The sequence below is a fragment of the Solea senegalensis genome, linkage group LG15 (genome assembly GCF_019176455.1).
Source record: "Solea senegalensis isolate Sse05_10M linkage group LG15, IFAPA_SoseM_1, whole genome shotgun sequence".
Classification (NCBI taxonomy): Eukaryota; Metazoa; Chordata; class Actinopteri; order Pleuronectiformes; family Soleidae; genus Solea; species Solea senegalensis.
This window is the reverse complement of record NC_058035.1, coordinates 770,646-791,757: the sequence shown is the minus strand read 5'-3', so window position 1 is coordinate 791,757 and position 21,112 is coordinate 770,646. Positions and strand designations below refer to the sequence as shown.

Below are 21,112 nucleotides of genomic sequence, written 5' to 3'. Positions count from 1 at the left end.
TCTATCTAGTTAGCTAGCAGGTTAGCTAGCAGACTATCTATCTAGTTAGCTAGTAGACTATCAGACTATCTATGTAGGTAGTTAACGAGCAGACTATTTAGGCTAATTATCCTTCTACTGACTTACCTATCTATATTAACTACCAAATAACCTGCCTGTCTGTCTGTTTAAGTTAGCTAACTACTATATTTGCCATGTGCCATGTGGATTTCCTTCTGTCCATATACGGTATCTTTCCATCCCAGTCTCCAGATGTTACTTCCTGTGTTGTGCTCTGTATGACAGACAGTGGCATCGGTCTGGAGAGCGGCGTGTTAGTTGCTGCCATCGTCCCTGGAAGTCCAGCAGCCAGAGAAGGTTCTCTCTCTGTGGGAGACAGACTGATCGCTGTGAGTCGCTTTTTATTTTTTACATTATATTTTAAATCTTCACACCTCAAACTGGTTTCCATGGATTTCTAATCCAGGCCTTGATCCATCCCAGTATCTTCACTCACTCCTAAACCCAGATAAAGTGGATTTGGATTAGCATGTGAAGTAGAAGGAGGAAAGTCTGCTACTTTGGATTAAAAAGTGCGGCTCTGCAGAGATGGATGGAGCCGTCTTTACACGCTCACCTACAGTGAACTCGGGCGGGAGTTAATCGAGGGGAAAAAGTCAGAAATGGAGCCATTGTTTCTTATGCTAATCTGTCCTGAGCAGCAGAAATCCCCTTTTAATTTAAATCTCAAGTATGGAACCTGTGCTGAACCCTTTTTTTCCCCTGAGTGCTTTAATGTCAGTGGTTACACCTGAGAACAGAACCTTTTGTAAAGGAATATATACAACATTATAAGGAAATACTCTCTTGTTGGGACACGGGAGCTGCTGGTCTGCTGCTGCCTTGTTCTTCAAATGAAGGATTTCAAACACGGAAGTTTCAAAAATAACCATTTTGAACTGACTGATGGAGGCAGCAGTAGATCATCTGTGTGTCGTGATGTTACAATCACAGATTCTTTAAATGGAGTTTGTTGTGGGAGGGTGAGTGAGTGAGTAATTTACTATGAAAACATGAACCTTTCAGTTGCTTCTCTTTGGTCAGACGGCTGGTGAGGCGAAGACCGATGAAGCATAAAGATCTTAATCGTGGAGGAGGATCGTATTTTACCATGCCCTCGTGCTCGTTAATCACTTTAGCCTATCGGGTTGTATAAATATCTTATTTAATGCTTGATTACATTTGGAAAACAAGTGTAGAGAGACGAATTTGCAATTAAATGTGTATAAGTTGCATTCGACATCATGACTCTGCCATGAACGTGTCGTTTCCTGCTTGATAAAGTGTAAAACTCTACATTTCTTCTATCATTTGCTGTATTACCTGTGAACTGCAGAACAATCATTGCATACTGAGTCCTATGTGATATAAAAGTGTGGAATGTAGTGTGAGGGTTCACTTTCTCTCGTTTCCGCAGATAAATGGCATTGCACTGGATAACAAATCAGTGACGGAGTGTGAAGCTCTGCTGCGGAGCTGCAGGGACTCGCTGAGTCTTTCCCTCATGAAGGTGGGACACACTTATCTTCCTCTTTTTCTACTTAACTTATGCTAAGTATCTGCGAGTGCATGCCCTGCTTAGCTTTCCAGCTTCCACCTGTTGGGTTTGAGACGGCGTATTGAAGTGTGGTTTTACGAGGTCGTAAAATGTCAGCATCTGTCGCTGAGAACCTGCATTAAACAGGCGAGAACGCAACATACAGTATATACCAGCGAGGAGGGAAGTGTCTTTATCTCAAGAGAGTTTGTAAAATGCTTTTTCTGCCTGGTCAACTCCTAATAAATGACTTTATCACTTCATTTGAACTCAGTGATATAGGCAGCTGTTAGTTTTTCTCTGTGGGGTTTGGTGCAGAGGAGTTAAGGGTTTACAAAGCAACACAAACTTCAATCTCAGTCCAACAGTGAGATGAATTTGCACAGATTTTTGATGAGACAGCATAGGCTTAATGGTGCGTTCCGTTGGAGTTTGGATTTTTTGTTCCTTTTCCAACTCGGGAACTCTGTTAATAGCACATTTGTCATATTTGTTTCCCAGTAAATCAGTCGCACACATAGAACTGTTGACTTTGTTAACATTAAACGTGTTGCTATGCTGGTTGTCTGCTCAAAACACCACGTGGAGCGATGCTAACTGTGAGTGATAAAGGCTCGGCTGAGATTCATTTGTATTTCCTGCTTCTTGAGTGAAACACAGAATTGATTAATGTTGCAGTGTAAGGGGACCACAGCATGTGTAAAGGTCTCTATTAGCAGCTTTTTGAATTTCCTGCAGAACTGTTAAACCATGTTAAACAGGAAACACGTGAAAATGTCTCATGTGTATCGTGAGCGTCTAACGCCTTCATGTCTCCTCGCTGCAGTTCTTCCCTCACAGCACGTCGGGGCAGAACATCTTCGAGAGTCTGCGCGACTCTTCAGAGAAGTCCAGCGGGCGCGTTCACCTGTCGGACATCCACTGCAGGAACGGCCGCAATCTCAAACACAACAGCTCGACGCAGACGGACATCTTCTGCTCCGACGCCGGCTCCAGCGTCGGCAGCGTCTCCGAGGAGAGGAGGAAGGTCAGGGGTGAATCTGATGAGGTGTACGGAGACGTCCTCAAGCCCTTCTCCATGGGTTCCCTCCACGCCATGAGCCTTCGGCCGGCGTCGGACTTGGGCACGGGCCGCTACGGACCCAGCGCGTTCCAGGAGTGCTGCCCTTACTCGAAGGGGCCTTCCTCTTTGCCCTTTGACCCCGTCTCGAACTCGAACTGCGTCACGATGGAGACGACGTTGGAGAAGAAGCACAGTGGAGGCACGTGGCCCAAGATGTTGGTGGGCGGGATGTCGGTCGCCCCGGATAATCCTAGTCCGCTCACAACAGCAGCCCAGCTCTCCATCTACAAATCACCCAAGCAGAGGAAGTCCATCTTTGACCCGGACGCCTTCAAACGCCCCGACACGCCCTCGTCTAAGATGGAGTACATGGCGGCCAATCAGATCGCGGCAGTAGCTGCTGCCGCCGCCGCGGTTTCCCACTCGCCGCAGCCCTCAAAGACCGAGTCCCGCTCCTCCTCGTCCACGCCGACCCCTCCGACCCCGCCCACTCGCAGCGACTCCTTCAAGTTCAAACACAAACACCAGAGCAGCTCTGCGTCCGACTGCACCATCACCTCGGACGGCAAGGGCGGCGAGCCCGTCATCTCCATGGCGACGGGAGAGAGCAGGGAGCGCAGCGAGCGGGAGCGCGACAGGAACGGAAACCACTACTTCCTGGAGGGAAAAGTGCTGACGTCGCGGAAGTCGTGCGACGAGGACATCGGGCGGACCCGAGGGGAGGAGCCTGAGGTGAAGAGGCCCCGCCCCAAATCGGCCCCCGCCCTCCGGCGCAGGATGACACCTCAGACCATCACGTTTCCCTCCTTCCAAGTGAGTCCAGTTAACATTTTTGAAGAGATTTGAAGAGATTTTAGCCTCGTACTAAAAGATGTACCTAATTATAAGGATGTCAGTGTTCATTATGTCGTTTATTTCACTGTTAGGCAGAGTTTTCTGACAGGAAACTGAAGGTTTGTGTCACTTTTGTTAACCGTTCTCACTCTACACCAAAGACCATTAAGAAAATCAGTGTTTTAAGCACATGTGGACATGAGCACTGCTGGTCTACCGCTGCCTCTTTTATTATCTTTGTGTTACTTTTTGTGTATTTCTGAATATTGAATTTGAAATACTAAAGTCAAAATATAACACATTTAAAGTCACCGAAGGAGGCAGCGGTGGAGCAACAGCTCCTGTGTGCTGATTTTCTCTATGGACTTTGGTGCAGGGTCGTGACACAAAGTGAGTTTCCTGCCAGAAAAGGTTGAATCATGTTGTAGTGTCACACAGAAGCTGACGTAGACATGATTAACCTTTTGTTAAAGTGTTTTCCTCACTGGCCAAACCTCAGCTTTCACTTTAAGTTGTTCCCTAATAAAGAGATGAAAAGTGTTGTATAAAGAAAAAGAAAAAGGAAGACATTTAAAAGCATCCATTTTGTAATAGAATGTAAGAGCCTGCCAGAGTGATTGATGTTTGTGCCTCAGGCTCAGCGACCACAGCAGCACCACACTGTGGATAAATGTTCATTTCACTGTCACACTGTGATCTTCCTCCTTATGACTCTTGTTTTTGAGCAACATGGTAGACTATGTTTCCCTCCTCCTCCTCCTCGCCCGCCGCTGTCGCCGTCGCCGCCCTCCTGCAGGCGGAACGCTAACCGCTTGTTTCCGTCATCCATCACAGAGCTACTCTAACGATGAACACTCACCGGAGCCCAGGGACCTGCTGCGCTCGTCCCCCAGCCGCTCACACAGGCACAGCGTCGGCTTCGTCCCCACCGTCTACAACGGCGCCCTCCCTCCCAGTGAGTTCCCGCCCCCCCACCCACCATCACACCCTCGCCCTGGCCTCTTTAACGTCACACTGCTGCATGTGTCTGTGCTTCTGTCAGGTTCAGCTCACAGAGGACTGTCTCCCTGCCCCGCGGTCACCGCTGTGATGAGGAATCCGGTGTACACCGTGCGCAGTCACCGCGTTCACACCAGCAACTGTCCGTCTGTCGCCTCCCAGATATGTCACCAGCACACCCACACCAGGTGACACCCCCCCCACACACACACACACACACACACACACACTCTCTGTTTAAAACATACACTGAGAGAGTATTTTTGAGTAGAGAAAATCAGTGATATCACGTCACAACACACAGAGCTGTTGATCCACTTCTGCCTCTCAGCACTAAGTTATTATTGTTGGTTATTGTGTGACTTTGGTGTTTGAAACCCTTTGTTCAAGTTAATCTAAGTGATGCAAACTTAGCAAAAGAGGCAGCAGTCGAGCAGCAGAGCTGAAAACGCTGGTTTCCTCAATGGAGTTTGGTGCAGGAGAGTGATTGGTTTTTAAAGTTCTGGTTCCAGCTGGACAAAGTTGTTTAATGAAGATATGAAACTCTGAACATGATGTGAAGATGCTGTACACTTATATTTATTTATTTAATTTATTTATATATTTTTGTCAAAAAACCTGAACTAGCCTTTTAAAATGAAAGGTTCTTACTTTTTTCCCCCAGTTGACATTTAAAGTTTCCTGCCTCCCCAAAGGCAAACTCACTGACTTTAACTATTGAATGAGCACTGTATGTATTATTAAATGGATTTTCTGTTTTTGTTATTGTTTGTCAACAACAACAACAACAACAGCCCGCAGCACCAGGGTCGCCTCAGCCTGGACCTGAGTCAGCAGAAGCGCACGAGCGACTTCTCGGAGTCGTCGTCGCGCAGCAACAGAGCGTCACACGGTACAAACTCACTGCCGTCCAGCGCACGGCTCGGTCAGTCTTACACGCACGCACGCACACGCGCACACACGCGCACACACTGTCCTCGTGTGTGTCTCTTTCTCCTGTTTGGATATGATGTCACATGATGATGTCACAGCATTCATTCCTCAGTCGTCTCGTCCCGTCTGCTGCCAGGTTCTTCCAGCAACGTCCAGTACCGCGCTGAGAGGATCAAGATCCCTTCTACTCCACGTTACCCACGCTCCATGCTGGGCTCAGACCGAGGTACTGATCCCACCGGGGTTATACGATCACATTTGTAATATTAAAACACACGTATGAGTGTGCTGCATTACATGTGTACTCGGAATGTCTCAGGTCATATTCTCCAAGTGTCCAAGTTATTTTTTAATCTTTGTTTGTGTGCAGAACATTGTTCAAGGTCCACACGGGTCATTGAAAGTGCTTGAATTTTGTGAATTTGAAAAAAATTCAAGTGCCTTGAAAGTTTTTGAAAACCACCCTACATAGACATCGAGGGTCATTGAAAGTTTTTAGAAACCACCCTAAATAGACATTGAGGGTTATTGAAAGTGTTTGAATTTTGAAGAAAAATTCAAGGCCTTTTTGAAAACCATGCTAGATAAAAATCCTCACAATGCTAATGCTGCTAATTGTATAAAATAAAAACTGCAGATTTTTCCACCCGTCTCTGCTCCTCAGGCTCCCTGTCACACTCCGAGTGCAGCAGTCCCAGTCTCATCACGCCGCCGCAGTCGCCGCTCAACCTGGAGACGACGTCGTTCGTCAGCAGCCAATCACAGGGCTCCATTTCCACTTTACCGCGGATCTCAGTCAGTCCCGTAACGATAGGAGAGCGAAGGAAAGACAGGTATGGGGGAAAAAAAAGGTCTCAATATCCATGATTTTTTGAATTTTGATTTATTTTGTTCTTGCTGCTTTTTAAATCACAACCAAAGTCCATTGACAAACTCAGCGTTTTTAAGAGCTGCTGGTCGACTGCTGCCACGTTAAATTTGTGTCACTTAACTAATAATTTATCTGAACATGGGTTTTCAAACAGCGATGGTGTGGGAGAGCGAGTGGTTTACAAAGTGACAGAAACTTCAGTTTCTCTTTGGAAAAGTCTGTTTAAAAGTGAGATTAAGCGGTGAAGATTTTCCTGAAATGGCGTAGACTTAATCTGATGTAGATTTTCTTACTGGCTAGAGTATTTCTTTCTGATTTCCTGTTTCTCTTTAAATCTAAAAGACAAACAACAACTAAATCAATTTGAAAGCACAAGTTCAAGTGCATGAACTGTGTTTGAAGTTAGAATTTTAAAAAGAATCACATTTTTTCAGAACCTTAAATCTTGAACTATCCCTTCCAGAGTATTCTGGGTGAATTTATCATGGAGAGAATGATTATAGGATCACTTCTGAAAGCGGGTCAGATTTGGCCCACATCTGCCTGCAGGAATCATCCTGGGCTATTTCAGCAGCCCCGTTGCCAGGCAACGGGTCTATCCTGGTCTGAGCACTGCAGTCCCCTTCATTGAAATTCAGACTGAAATCCTATTAACACTTGTTTATTAATTTAATAGCCGCTCCAATCACTGCAGCAGTGATGTTTGAGCCGCAGCGTCTCCGTCGCCGTTTTTAAATTTGTCTCTGGTCTTTTTTTACCCATCGCTTTCTCTGTGTTGATGTCTTCTGTCCCCCACCCTCCTCTCTGTCCTCCTCCCGCTTCCAGAGCTCTTTACCGTAACCGCTCTTTTCTAAGGATTCCTCCGGCTGCGAGGCCGAGGTTCTCCTCTCTCAGGAGCCTCAGGTTCGTTCTTCCTCTCAGTGCTACCAAAGATTCAAGACAATGTGTCCTCTCCCGCTCCCACTCGTCCTCCCCCGCTGAGTCCAGCTTGTCCACATGCTGGAATGTTTATCCTCCATTCCAACAAGAGAGAACAAAGTTTATTATTTAGTCTTCTAGTTCTTCGCATGCTGCAGAACCTTCAGGGAAACTGTCCTGATGAACTTTAAAGGTTCATTGATGACGTTTTGATGGCTGCTCTTGCCTGGAAGCATGTCCTGTCCACCCCCCGCCATGATGCCAACGACATGCATGTTTCCCACAATGACCTCAAGCTGAATTACCCTTTAGTCTGAAGTACGTATTTAAATTTTACCGTGTGCTTTTGTTTTTTAGTTTATTCTCATTCTTCACCTCTGGCTGCTGATCCATTCCTCGTATCTGCCTTTATTAGGGTTGGGTACCATTTATATTTACGACCACTTCCTTTTCTGGTAGCTGCACCCTCTGGTACTGTAGCACTAGACTATATTTGCCATTAATTTGGCATTGGTTATTATACTGGATTTGGCTTTGCTTGGGCTTGAAAATCAGGGGTTTTGTCCAGGGACACTGGCGTTAGAGACTCAAGCAGACCAGGGTTGATCCCTGATCCTTCGGTTGGAGGAAGACCACTCTGCCCCACTTACAAAAATGTAGATTATTTGGTGGAAAAATGAGCCCAAACTTTGGAAAACCTTTGGTAAATTGGCGTTGGAGTTCGGTACCCAACCCTGACCCACATGGAGTCGTCCAGTAAGCCTTGCCCAAAGTCAGCTTCATTTAAAGTGAAGTTCAGGCAAATAAGGTATTTCAGTTGCCTGTGCTTTTAGAGTGTTGTAAACCATGTCTTGGTTAAGTGGCCTAGCAGCAAATCTACACTCCAGATCCAAGAGTCCAGATCTTCTGTTGATGATGGTGATTAGGTCTAACGATGGAACAACAGCCTGGTTAGCAAATGACTTATAAAACCAAAGAAATTTGTCTGCCCAACTCCAAAATATGTCACCTCAACATTTACCCCCTTAAAAACTGTCCCCTATAAGTTAAAAGCCTGATTTATGCTCCATTACCTCCAAGTGGTCTTCACCGTCTCTGTGTAGATGTTTCATCTTCAACTGTTGGACCAACACATCTCCCCTCTGTCGCTCTTTGTCTTTATTTAGCAAATTCATCCTCAATTTAACCAAAACCATCCACTTTGGGGCAGTTATTTTGAAGAAGATGTTTAGGGACAGTTTCGTCAAGGGACAATCCTCAAGTTCAGAGCGATGAAGCATGGGTCAGCCTTTATCCTCCATCTTCTCTGTGACGCTGTCCATTCACACATTTCCATCTTTCCCACCAGGCCGTACCTGGAGGAACCTCGCAACGTCGTCGTCCAAAAAGGTGCAGAGCCTCTCGGAATCTCCATCGTCAGCGGGGAGAACGGAGGAATCTTTGTTTCAAAGGTTACGGGGGGAAGCATTGCCCACCAGGCAGGGCTGGAGTATGGAGACCAGCTGCTGGAGGTATGAAGATCCTCTGGAGAACTTTAAATAGTCCATAAGTCCATGTGAATGTGGTATTTGAAGATCTTCCTAAAGGCAATCCCTTCAAGGTCTAAGGTAGTTCTGTAGCCAAGAGAGACCAAGACTTTTAGGTAACAAGACTGTCAAGACCAAGATCAACACAAGTCCACTATAAACAGTACAAATACAGGAACATATGCCCTGCCTTGGTCTTGGTACGAACCTGGTCTTTTTCAGTTTAGTCTTGACTGCAACACCAGTCAAAGATCCAGGTCACTGTGACCTCACAAGCCTTGTCTGCTTTGTCCTTCAGTAACAATGAGAGAATCTAAATCAACATCTAACCAATTCTGTGTTAAAAGTAGCCCAAGCTAAAATAACTACTTACTACTTTGCTTACACCCGTATCAGTTTAATGGTATCAACCTGCGGAACGCCACGGAGCAGCAAGCTCGTCTCATCATCGGCCAACAGTGTGACACCATCACCATCATGGCTCAGTACAACCCACACATGTACCAGCTGGGCAACCACTCACGCTCCAGGTAACAGTGTTCTCTGTGTGTGTGTGTGTATACATACATTTAAAAAAAATGGACAGATTTTAGCCACAGGAAGCTGCTGGTCTGCTGCTGCCTCGTGTGGTCAGTTTGTGTCACTGTGGTAAATCAGAACAAAGACTTTTAAACACAGAAGTCACAAAAGAACACATGTGAACTTAGTGGTGGAGGCAGCAGTGGATCAACAGCTCCTGTGTGCTGCGATGTAAAATCACAGATCTTCTCGATGGAGTTTGGTGTGAGAGAGTGAGAAGTTTGCAAAGTGGAAAAAACTTGATTTCACAGTTGAAATAAAGCCGTGAACACATTTGTAAGATAGAGTAAAAAGTGGCGTTGGGAAATTCATGTTAAAATGGTAAAATAAATACAAATTAGTTCTGAAAAATGTGTATAATGAGTTTTCAAGAAGAAAAAAAAGATGTCAGATTGTAAATCACCTCCTCAAAAACTATCACCATCTCTTCCACATCCGCAGATTATACAGTAATTCATATACTTCAAGTTCATTAGGGTTTTATGTAATAATATACAAGTGATTTAGGTAAAAATAAACGTTTTTAAATCGTTGCAGTTCTCGTCTGGAGCCAGTCACCGCTCGGCCGAGCCCTCAAGGAAACGGCGCCGCTTCCCCCGACAATCACTCCAACATCGATACGCTCAGCGAACAGGATGAAGGCACGCTTACTCCCTCCTCCAAGCAGACCACACCCACGACCAGTCCGCAGAACTTCAGCAGGTAATACTCGCGTCGTAATACAGTTGCACAAATATTTCCTCTGTCACTCCAACTGAGACCTTGTGGTTTCCCAGGATGCCGTCTGAGAGCAGCAGGAAGGCGGCGGAGCCGAGGCTTGTGACGGTACGAAGGCCTGGAGTGGAAGTGGGAGTCTCGCTCTGTGGAGGAAACCTACGTGGTGTCTACATTGAGAGCCTGGATGAAGACAGTCCTGCCCGAGGCTCTGATGGACTCCTTCCCGGAGACCTGATCTTAGAGGTATGGACGTCTCTGATCTGATCTTAAACCTCTTAATCCACCCTCATCTGTATGTATTCTGCACCTTTTCCAACTGCAAACTAAAGTTTATAACTCCAGAGAGAAAATCAGAGTTTTTAGCTGGTGGGGACACAGGAGCCGCTGGTCTACTGCGGCTCGTTTGTTAATATTCTGTCACCTGAGTAAATCCGAACAAAGGATTTTAAATATAAAAGTCACAGAAGAACACATATTAACTTACTGATGGAGGCGGCAGTGGATCAGCGGCTCCTGTGTGCTGTGAGCTAAAATCACACATTTTCTCTATGGACTTTGGCGTGGGAGGGGGAACCTTTCACAAAGTGACACAAAGCTAATTTTCCACTTGAAAAATGTTGTCTAATGGTGAGATAAAGCAGTGGATATGTTCTCCAATGGTCACCCTTTATCTTTAGTTGCTAAGTTGAAAAACCAAATCAACTATATTTAAATTTTTCCCCACAGGGAAATTTTGTTTCTGCTGCAGAACAACAAACAGCCTACAAAAGGACATCTAATCCCCGGAGTATAAATAACACAAAATAAAAAAATTATAATATTGCATCTGCTCTAAAACACATTCCGCTAAGTATAGAAACTCCAGGCAAGACCTGACATTACAAACTAAAACTAGGAACACTGTAAAAACCAGCAAACACAGTGGAGAATGTGGAGAGAGTGACTTATCGAGATGTATGTCTGTGTAAAATGTGAAATACTGAGAAAACAGAAACTGGATCTGGTCACAGGGGATTTTATTGGGGTAGCCAGAGATCATAAATTGTAGTTTGATTGATGGGTTTCAATGGGACATTTTTGGCACTTAACAGTCTGAGTGTAACACTTGTTTGTACACGGTGTATTAAAGCCTGACTGTAGAAGCTGAACTGGAAATAACAAGATCAAATAATGAAAATTTACACCATTTGCATGAACACAGCCAAAAATGACCAAATCCAAATCTCCTGCGACCCATCTGTGGGCCCCAACCTAGTGTTTGGGCACCACTCCTCTATAGAGAATGTTTAAAAAACATTTGTCCACCTCATTGCCCAGAGTTAATGTCTGAAAAGGCAAATTATCTCACAGAGGAGCGTGAACACACATGGGATTGTCTTAATATTTTTATTTAGTAAGCACTTCCTGTTTGTAAAGATGCAGCAGTGTCAACAATCTAGTGAGGGCACATGTAACTTTTCCTCAGATGATAATGCTTTTGCACATCTGTCTGCAGTGTTTTAATTACAAGTTAAGTTTCTTATTATAAATGTGCTGTTTTACCAGGAAAAGCCTGATCTGCTGCACAGGAACCTAAACATAAGAGCATGAGTTCTTTAAACATCATCATGATGACATGTTAAAGTTCCAGCTGTCTTTTTTCCCCTCTTGTCTTTCAGTATAACTCAGTGAATATGAAGAATAAAACGGCTGAAGAGGTTTACGTGGAGATGCTGAAACCCGCTGACGTGGTGACGCTGAAGGTGCAGCATCGACCCGACGACTTCAATGTCCTCAAAGACGTACCAGGAGACGGCTTTTATATTAGGTACGTGTTTCACTCTACATGCTAGTAAAGCAGGCGAGGACGCAGTTAACGAGGGAATCACAGGCGACATGGTTTGTCAAATCTACCAGAGTCTACGAGAGCAACTTTAGGCGCCCCACGTTTCAATAAAGATTCAGTGGATCTTGATGAATGAAATGTGTAAACTGGAAAGGTTACTCTATATTGTAAAGAAGTCACATCTTGAATCACAATTCACATATTTAAGACCAAATGTAAACTGAATCGTGAGTAGTATACCGGGGCCTTAAGAGCGACAGTGAAGGGTAAACAAACAAGGATGACTAACTGTTGGCTGTTGCCGTTGTTTGTGCAGATATCTGCTCTGAAAATGAAAAAAGAAAAGGCGGGGATGTGTGAAGTCGACGTAGACATTGTTGTTTCTATATTCCCAATATTTCCTTTTTATGTTTTTTTCATGTATTCAGAGAGTGAGAGCTGTCAGTGAGTGTTTTGTAATATTTCGGGTAGAATATCAGTTTCAATACAAACAGATCTTTTCTCTTGCTGGGAACCACTCGTGTCCCACTCCAGTGGCCTTTTCCTCATCAAACCAATTATGTCCCTGATCCACTGTGTGACTTCAACAATGCTAATTGCGCCACAAATTTCGTTTCCTCTAATCCCCTGCGCTCAGTATCACCCAGAAACAGAACACCGCGTTCACTTTCACAGCTCCGTGTTTTCCAGCTCGTACGTCGTGTATGAACAAGGGGAAAAAGCGACAAGCACTAAAATAGTCGTGGTGGGTTTTATTGTTGCGGGTGCGTCTGTTCGTGTCGCCGCCGCAGCTGCTGCAGTCACTTTGTCGTATAGGCAGAGCGGGTTTGTGATGTCATGTGCAGTAAATACACTCAGGCTGTCACTGATCGCCTGCTCCACGGTGACTTATGAGGCTCCGACAGGAGGAGGAGGAGGAGGAGGAGGCGAAACCAGGCCGACAGATAAACTCTCTCCTCTCTGCTCGTCCTCTTGTTTTATCTCACATTTATCTTGTTCTGGTTCTCACCCCGCTGCTCGCCTGATACCTCACCTTCACTCTCACTTTATCAACGTCTGCTTTAATTCCCTCGTTCTGTCCAAAAACAAAAGAGCTGGAAGAATTATACATTAACCCTGAGAACACGGAGCATTGAGGCTGCTTTTTTTCCCATTACTATGTACTGAGGCTATAAGAATATAGAATGTCTTTTATCCCTTTTTTCAGCACATTCTATAGGTTGTGAAATTTGGAATTACGTCACAGTTCAAAGTTCACTTGGTTCGTTTTTATGAACAAAAAATAAAGTAAAAACGGTTTCTTATGTGACTTGCTTAATTATCGCTACTCCAGGTTAGGGTAATATGCGATTAAAAAATTAATCATAACGTTGACTCAACACATAAAAACAAAAAATGCGTTTTGTAAAGCCTGAAGATGGTCAAAGAAAACTGACCCAGTTTCTGGTCAGGACTGTTTTACCCACAGGGATTTTATTTAAGCCAGAGATCAGAATCTGCTGTTTGAATGATGGCTTTCAATAGGACATTTTTGGCACTTAATGGTCTAAGTGTAACACTTATTCGTACACGCGACTGTAGGAGCTGAACTGGAGAAAAGATTAATATCTATAAACAATAAAGTTGTGTATTATTTACCAAGGGTTAAACCAGTTCTAGAGAAATTACTTCATGCTGGCATGGCACTAGAGTCAGGTGGATCAAATGGAGGCTTGTGGGCCACATGTGGTCCAGAACCAACCTCAAAATGGTCCAGAAAAACACATTTCACTGTCTCTCTTCAAAAATCCCTACAGTATAATAGTAGAATAGAACCCTAACCCGGTATTCGGTAGTATTTGAATTGTAGTCAAACATTGGATACCTTGAAAAACAAGTCCTGGAAACCTGGAATCACCACACTGATATTGTTTACTTAAATTTAAGCACCACAAAATGTTTTATTTAACTCAAGTATAGCTCAAGTATATATATTTTTACTGTGGAAATTTTTCATTTTTTAAGGAACACTTTTTTTTTTTAACACACTGCAAAATTTTTTTTTTTTTAGTAAAAAATCAACTTGTTAAATCAGGAATAGAAGAGAATTAAAAAAAATCTGAAAAATAGAGCATAAATGTGCTTTTTAAGAAAATGATTTGATTTTTACTTTTTGTGTTTTTAGTTTCAGTTTTATTTTTTTGCTGTAATGTTGCTCATGTCTCAATTATTGATTATTCTTAATCGATTATATGTGTATATATTATAAACTAATATTTTGCTCATTGTCCGTTTTTCTCACACAGAGCACTTTACGACCGCGTCGCCGACGCCGAGGGCGACCTCACGTTTAAGAAAGACGACATCCTGTACGTGGACGAGTCTTTACCAAAGGGCACCTTCGGGACGTGGATGGCCTGGCAGCTGGACGAGAACGCTCAGAAGATCCAGAGAGGACAGATCCCCAGCAAGTACATGTGGGTGGACACACACACACACACACACACACACTGTAACAGCTGTGACAACAACCTGAGTCATGTGTCAGATGTAGGATTTATTTATTTATTTATTTATTTCTATTTTCACTCCTCTTCCATTTGTTCTGTTTCAGAGTTTCTTTGTTTCTGTGTCGCATTCATAAATATTCTGATTCTTTCTAGTTCTGAAGAAATCTGGGGACGTTATAGACATGAAGTTAACAGAATATCTACAGTATAAACAGGATTGAACGTGAGAAATTATGTGAAATTACAATAATCACATAAGTTTACAGTGAAAGACGACGCCTTGGAGCTGGGGGAAAAAAATCCCACATTTGTCCACATTAAACTGAAAAGATCAAAATAGTTGAATGTTAGTTTAGTCAACTTTGTTGAAAGCTTTTCAAAAGAGAATTTTAGCTCCTTATCCTTCATGTGTGGATTCTCTTCTGTGAAATGTGTGTTTTTTCTTTCTCAGGATGGACCAGGAGTTTTACCGCAGACACAGCGTGACAGAAATGAAGGAAGACTCGGCGAAGACTCTGTCGGCCGCCGCCCGCAGGTCGTTCTTCAGGAGGAAACAGAAACACAAACGCAGCAGCTCCAAGGACAGCAAAGAGACGGTGGCTCTGGACGCCATCAGCACCGACTCCATCCCCTTCTTTGACGGTAAAACAAACAAACAGACCATCACTAAACATAAATGATGAATGTTCTTTGATTGACTGTGCGTGTCCTCGTGTCAGACTGTGTGAGTCTGGCGTACCAGCGCGTCCAGAAGGTGGAGTGCTCCGCCCCTCGGCCGGTGCTCGTCCTCGGGCCGCTCACCGACGCCGTGAAGGAGATGCTGATCAAAGAATCTCCCGGGAAGTTCTGCAGATGTTTACTCGGTGAGCTTGAGTCAATAATAACCTCTGATAATAATGATTTACAAAAGGAGCTGAATTTAGGTGAATTAAAAGAACATTTTATCTTATAATTGTTTAAGAACTAAATGTTGACTTTTACTTTTTTCCTTGTGTGCGATAGTTGTTTGTTTTTATCGTAATTGTCATTTTAACATCATTATTCTTATTGTTGTTTAAGTTTAGTGTGCGACGTCATCGTCAACAAAGTCTTGAAGATTCTGTTCTGTTCTACGATGCTTTAAAAAAAGTGATATAAGAAACAAATATTAAAATTTATAAATAATCTGCCCTCATGAAAAATGTGTCTCTGTTTACGACATCGGGACAGTGTACGATTATTACGTCATTACACTCGGGTATTATGCCGATTTTCTTTAAAATTATTATTATCAGGATAATTGTTAATATTTCCCATGAATGACTTCTATAGAAAAATTCTACCTTCTGCTGCCACTAGGGGGAGCCTGCATGTCCCCAGTCATTCCTGGACCACGTGATTTACACGAAATGTTGATTTTCTCTTTTAAAATGTTCACAGAAAATATCTTTAATGCAAAAATATAAGATAAAGTTTTCAGTTTGTTTTTAACACAAAATCTTGACAATTATCGCAGTTATCTTGGTTGAGATAAAAATGATCTGTCTGTCTGTCTGTCTGTCTGTCTGCAGAGGTGATGAAGGCGTCCCAACAAGCCATCGAGCGCGGCGTCAAAGATTGTCTCTTCATCGACTACAAACGCAGGAGCGGCCATTTTGACGTCACCACTGTTGCTTCGATAAAGGAAATCGCAGAAAAGGTTTGTTTTTATTTTCTTCTCTCGTCAGAATCGACCACGAACGTTTGTTTGGAATCTCAATTAAATCAAAATTAAAATAAGGTTTTATTCATTCATTTTTGTGTTGCAGCCTTTATGAATAATAATAATAATAATAATAATAATGATGTATTGAACTAACAGCTGTTTTTATTTGTGGACTCAGGGCTGCCACTGTTTACTCGACATCGCACCACACGCCATCGATCGACTGCACAGTGTTCACATTTATCCAATCGTTGTTTTCATTCGCTACAAAAACGCCAAGCAGATAAAGTGAGTTTGAAGTTTGAACCTTTCGCTGAAGCATAAACCACGTCTGTTTTTCATCATGTTGAAGTTACGATGTTTTCTTGTCCCAGGGAGCAGAAAGATCCGGTTTATCTGCGGGACAAAGTATCTCAGAAACATTCCAAGGAGCAGTTTGAAAGTGCACAGAAGATCGAGCAGGAGTACAGTAAATTCTTCACAGGTTTGTATGGAACCAGAATCTTGTCCGATATCAGTCTCAGGTATCCAGTGATATAACAGCCACGATAATGTACCCATACTACTGTATCGGCCTTGAGTAGCTACCAGTACCGATATATAAATATACCTATATTTATGGAATTAGGAGCTACTGAAGGCTGCATTTGATTGTTTTTGTGAATAATTCTCAGAAAAACATTGCAACAAATATCGTTATCACAGCGTAAGAAATAAATCAGATTAAATCAAATAATCAGATTAAGTTTGTGACTGTGTTTCCTTGTTGTTGGCAGGTATTGTCCAGGGCGGCTCCCTCCCGTACATTTGCACTCAGATCATGACGATCGTCGATCAAGAACAGAGTAAAGTCCTGTGGACTCCACTTGGCTGCCCCTAGAGGAGACTGGCTGCCACTGCAGGCTGTGTCTCTTCACCTCCACCCCTCCACCCCCCACCCCCGAACACTAATTCACTCGTTCACACTCTACCAGTAGGTACACGACAGCCAGCTAGTTATGTAAATTATTACTACTATGTTTTGTATTTTTTGTCTTTGTTATGATTAATAATCAGCTCCGCCTTTTTCTTTCCGACGTACGAGCAGGTTTAGTAGCACTGGATCATCTTGACGTTAAAAGTTCGAGTCTTCCCGAAAGATTTTCTGGTGGTGTTTTTTTTTTTATTATGTGGCGCTGCGATGTTAGCATCTGTTTACAGTCAAAAAAAAAAGTATTGATGTTTGATGATATTTGTTTTGAATGCGTGTCTCTTCCCTCACGTCCCCAACCCTCAACACTAATGAAGTCCGGCGCCCCCTACTGACCAACCTGTGTAGCAAACAGGGCTGTCTCTCTTTTATCCGACATTCGTATTTTCCTTCAAACTTCAAATATGTTTTTAAAATGACGCTTTACAGCCCAGAAGTGCAGCAGACTGTCTGGAGTAAGTACTGTGTGGTCCAGCAGAGGGCGCTGTGATGATTACAGCTTGGCCTATCGGTAAACTGGAGGACACAAGTTCAAGTTAAATCGTCCTCCTGAGAGGAAATCTGCTGATTCATGAGTGGAAATCTGCTGATTCATGAGTGGAAATACTGCATATAAAAATGGACATAGCCTCTTTGTTTGAGGCCAGAATTAGGACAGAAGTAGCAGCGAGCCACCAGTGAGCGTTTAAGATATTAGTGAACATTTTCCTGGTGAATTTTTGGGTAATCTTTAAATTACGTTCCAATTTTTTTAAGAAATCGGACGATAAAACATGACGACTACTTTTTAAACACAGTGTATGGTTCAGTGTCATGTGACGTTGAATATAATCGGCGATAGGAAATAATGTTGCACGTGTAATGTGAGTTTGAAAAAGTGGCAGCCCTGTTAGCAAAATGACTTTTGTGGTTTCCGATAATTATGCACCCATTTGATGATGACTGACAACTATTTGTGTTTGTTTGTCTCGTGTGTGTGTGTGAGTGGGTGTAAACGTGTGTGTGACAGTTTTTGCCGTTGAGTTGAACCACGGTTGTCTGTCTGTGCGAGTACGACACTATAGAAATGAAATGCTAGGATCAGACATCGCGTTCTCTAGAGTACGTAGCTCCCGCTTTTCTTGTTTTTAAACCTCACTGCCAGCAGTAAACGGCCAGGAAAACTAAAAAAACACTACAAACACATGGATGTTTGCTCTATGCATTGTTGTTTCTATAGTAACCAGGTGAGGCAACTGTTCACGGGGCCGTTTCGGAAGTGCCTTTGGTGAAGAGACGTCTGATCTGAAACCAGCCCCGGGGTCACTTTAGCCAAAAGATTAAAGGTCCAGTATGCAACGCTCTGCCTCCCAACATGTCGGGGAAACTATGTAATATCAGCTTAGACGTGACAATATATATATATATATATATGTATATGTATATATGTATATATATATATGTATATATGTATATATATGTATATATGTATATATATATATATGTATATATGTATATATATATGTATGTATATATGTATATATGTATACATACATACATATATGTATATGTGTGTGTGTATATATGCTTATATGTGTATATATACATGTGTGTATATATATATGTATATATATACATACACATATATATATATATATATATATATATATATATATATATATATATATATATATATATATATAAAAACCTCTACGCAGACGACTGTTTATGAACGACTGCCTGTTTTATCTCAGTGCAGAGGAAATGACAGGGCGGAGTAAAATGGAACGCAGCCTCAATATTAGTCTTTGCGATAAGCTTGATTTTTGATTTTTTCCTTTTAAACATCTGTTTTCTTTGGTGTTGGATGTGTTTACACTACTCCTCTTGCGTACTGGACCTTTTTCTCTAAAACAGAGTTGATTTCGTGGGCTGATTCCAGATCAGCGCGATGCACGACAATGGGTTTTTGGCCGAAGTTGCGGCTAAGCTAACAGGTTTTTGAACCTCATCAGAACGCACTCCAGGGCGAGACAGACCACTGTGTAACATAATGTGTGTGTATATATATTTTACAACACTATACATATATACATATATATATATATATATATATATATACAAATAGAGTATAATACTAACAATATGCAGATCCAGCTGAGAAACACACAACATATACATACAGTGCATATATATGTATATATATATATATATATGTATATACACATACATACATGTATACAAATATGCACTGTATGTATATGCTTATATCTATTTATAGATATACACATATACATAGAGTATAGTCCAGCAGCAGAGGACAGAGTATATAACACATGAATTTTCACTAGGTCACTCGGTGCCTAGGGACGTTTGACAGTCGAGTCGTGTCTTAGCATGTTTCCTTTTGTATTTATTTTATTTTTCTGTTGGTTGTCAGTCACTTATACTCACACCATGAAGCAAAAATGTGCAGGGTAATATCTAGTGATTATTATTTAATTGTGTTTTTTATTCAGAACAATTTTGACAGAAAAAAAATCCTGTTTGTTCTTGTGCCAAAATCCACTTAAATCTTTTTTTTTAATTCTTGTTTTTAAATGTCTGTTTTTGCACTTGTTTATCTGTGAACGTTAAAAACATGGAACTGCCCCCAGGTTTCCTGTAAACAGTGACTCGGTACGATCATTTCAGTTCCTTTACATTTCATGAACACGGCCGCCTTGTTCTTTATTATTAGAGGGGAAAATCAATTTAAAAAATAAATAAAAAGATCACTTGTTTGGATGATTAAAAATAAAGAAAGGGATCTATTCTTGCACACGAAGGAAAACGAGTCCACTGAGTTGAAATATCGGGGCTAAAAAAATGAGTAAAACAAAGTGTAATGTTTAGTATTTTTCGAGTAGCAGCGAAAGTTTGGGACACAAACGTGAAATGGTTTTAGGACGAGTCTCGACGTCTCGGAGTCTCGACGTCGTGCAGGTACTGATGGAACTGTTTTTTCTTGTTAGGAAAAAGGAAAAAAATATGTGATTAGTTTGTTGAGACGTTAACATGAGAATAAAACTCATTTTTCTGTATCACAACACGGCCTCACTGTGAGTTTCTCTTACTCTACGTAATAATGACAGAAAAGTCTGAGTGAGATGATGTGTTTACATCTTGTCACTAAATATTCAAAGAAATAATATGTTTCTAGAATCCTGTAAAAATAAAATTGATCAAAAGATTAAATTAAAGAAGTATAATGTTGATACTGAGGGTTTTTCTCTGGTGTTGTCATTGGTGATAAATTATGGATTATTTTACAGAAAATCATCTGAAAATCAAACAGATCCAGGAAAATATTCAAGGACTTTATTTCTCACTGGTATTGTTCCATGTATTATTATATATATATATATAATAATAATAATAATAAAATAATATATTATTATTTACTCTTCCAACAAAAATAAACCATTCATTTAATTGTTTTTCTTGTTTAAATCTAGTTCTAACTGTATTTTCTGTCATCTATACTGCGCTCTTTAATAAAATATGTGGATGCATCATGGGGGTTGAACTGTTTTAGGGTTTCTCAAACACTGGGTTGGGACCCACAGATGGGTCACTGGAATTTTTTTTTGGAACAAATTTGTAGAATTTTTCTAAAACGTTTTCGTCAAGATATATATTTAAATGTTTAAACCCAAAATGTGTCGTAGTCACTACCTTAACGCTACGTCAACGCTTCATTTTCTTAAAACTACGAGTTTGCAATGTCTTGAAACTACGTGTCCCAAATTCCACGTGAACCAAAAAGTCGCCAAACCAACAAGAATCCCCTTTCAGCACCTTTTCATTCATGTTTTGTGATTTTTGAAATAAGTAAATTAAAAAACAAGATATAAAAGTAAACTTTAAGTGGGTGGAGCTACAAGTCACAACAGCGCCCCCTGTCGACACAAACGCTCACCACTGCTTCAAACGGCGTGAAACTCAACATCGGACTTTGAAAATGTTTGAAAACAAACCATGTTTTTTTTTATCGTGAACGTTTTTGTCCACTGATGACTCGGCACTTTCTCCGGTCCCACCGTCACTGCTGGTTTTGCTGCGTCGTGTCCCAAATTCCTTCTCGTCCTCCAAGTGTCCTCTGGCCTA

General features: G+C 41.9%; 1 protein-coding gene across 2 annotated transcripts in view; it reads left to right on the top strand.

Moving 5' to 3' along the window:
* The window catches only part of dlg5a (discs, large homolog 5a (Drosophila)), a 43,662-nt gene extending 25,285 nt beyond the window's left edge, over positions 1–18,377 (top strand). The window contains exons 14-33 of one of the 2 annotated variants that reach the window (XM_044045867.1): positions 286–389; positions 1,457–1,549; positions 2,403–3,452; positions 4,308–4,428; positions 4,516–4,660; positions 5,267–5,364; positions 5,542–5,631; positions 6,070–6,238; positions 8,543–8,705; positions 9,117–9,250; positions 9,837–10,001; positions 10,076–10,259; positions 11,675–11,823; positions 14,127–14,297; positions 14,782–14,972; positions 15,050–15,193; positions 15,881–16,008; positions 16,193–16,302; positions 16,389–16,498; positions 16,791–18,377. In XM_044045867.1, the coding sequence (XP_043901802.1) occupies positions 286–389; positions 1,457–1,549; positions 2,403–3,452; positions 4,308–4,428; positions 4,516–4,660; positions 5,267–5,364; positions 5,542–5,631; positions 6,070–6,238; positions 8,543–8,705; positions 9,117–9,250; positions 9,837–10,001; positions 10,076–10,259; positions 11,675–11,823; positions 14,127–14,297; positions 14,782–14,972; positions 15,050–15,193; positions 15,881–16,008; positions 16,193–16,302; positions 16,389–16,498; positions 16,791–16,894 (3,623 nt within the window). In that variant the 3' untranslated portion in view covers positions 16,895–18,377. Of the gene's footprint in view, positions 1–285; positions 390–1,456; positions 1,550–2,402; positions 3,453–4,307; positions 4,429–4,515; positions 4,661–5,266; positions 5,398–5,541; positions 5,632–6,069; positions 6,239–8,542; positions 8,706–9,116; positions 9,251–9,836; positions 10,002–10,075; positions 10,260–11,674; positions 11,824–14,126; positions 14,298–14,781; positions 14,973–15,049; positions 15,194–15,880; positions 16,009–16,192; positions 16,303–16,388; positions 16,499–16,790 lie in introns of both variants that reach the window. The other variant, XM_044045866.1, reaches the window with a different exon arrangement.
* Positions 18,378–21,112: the final 2,735 nt, after the last annotated feature.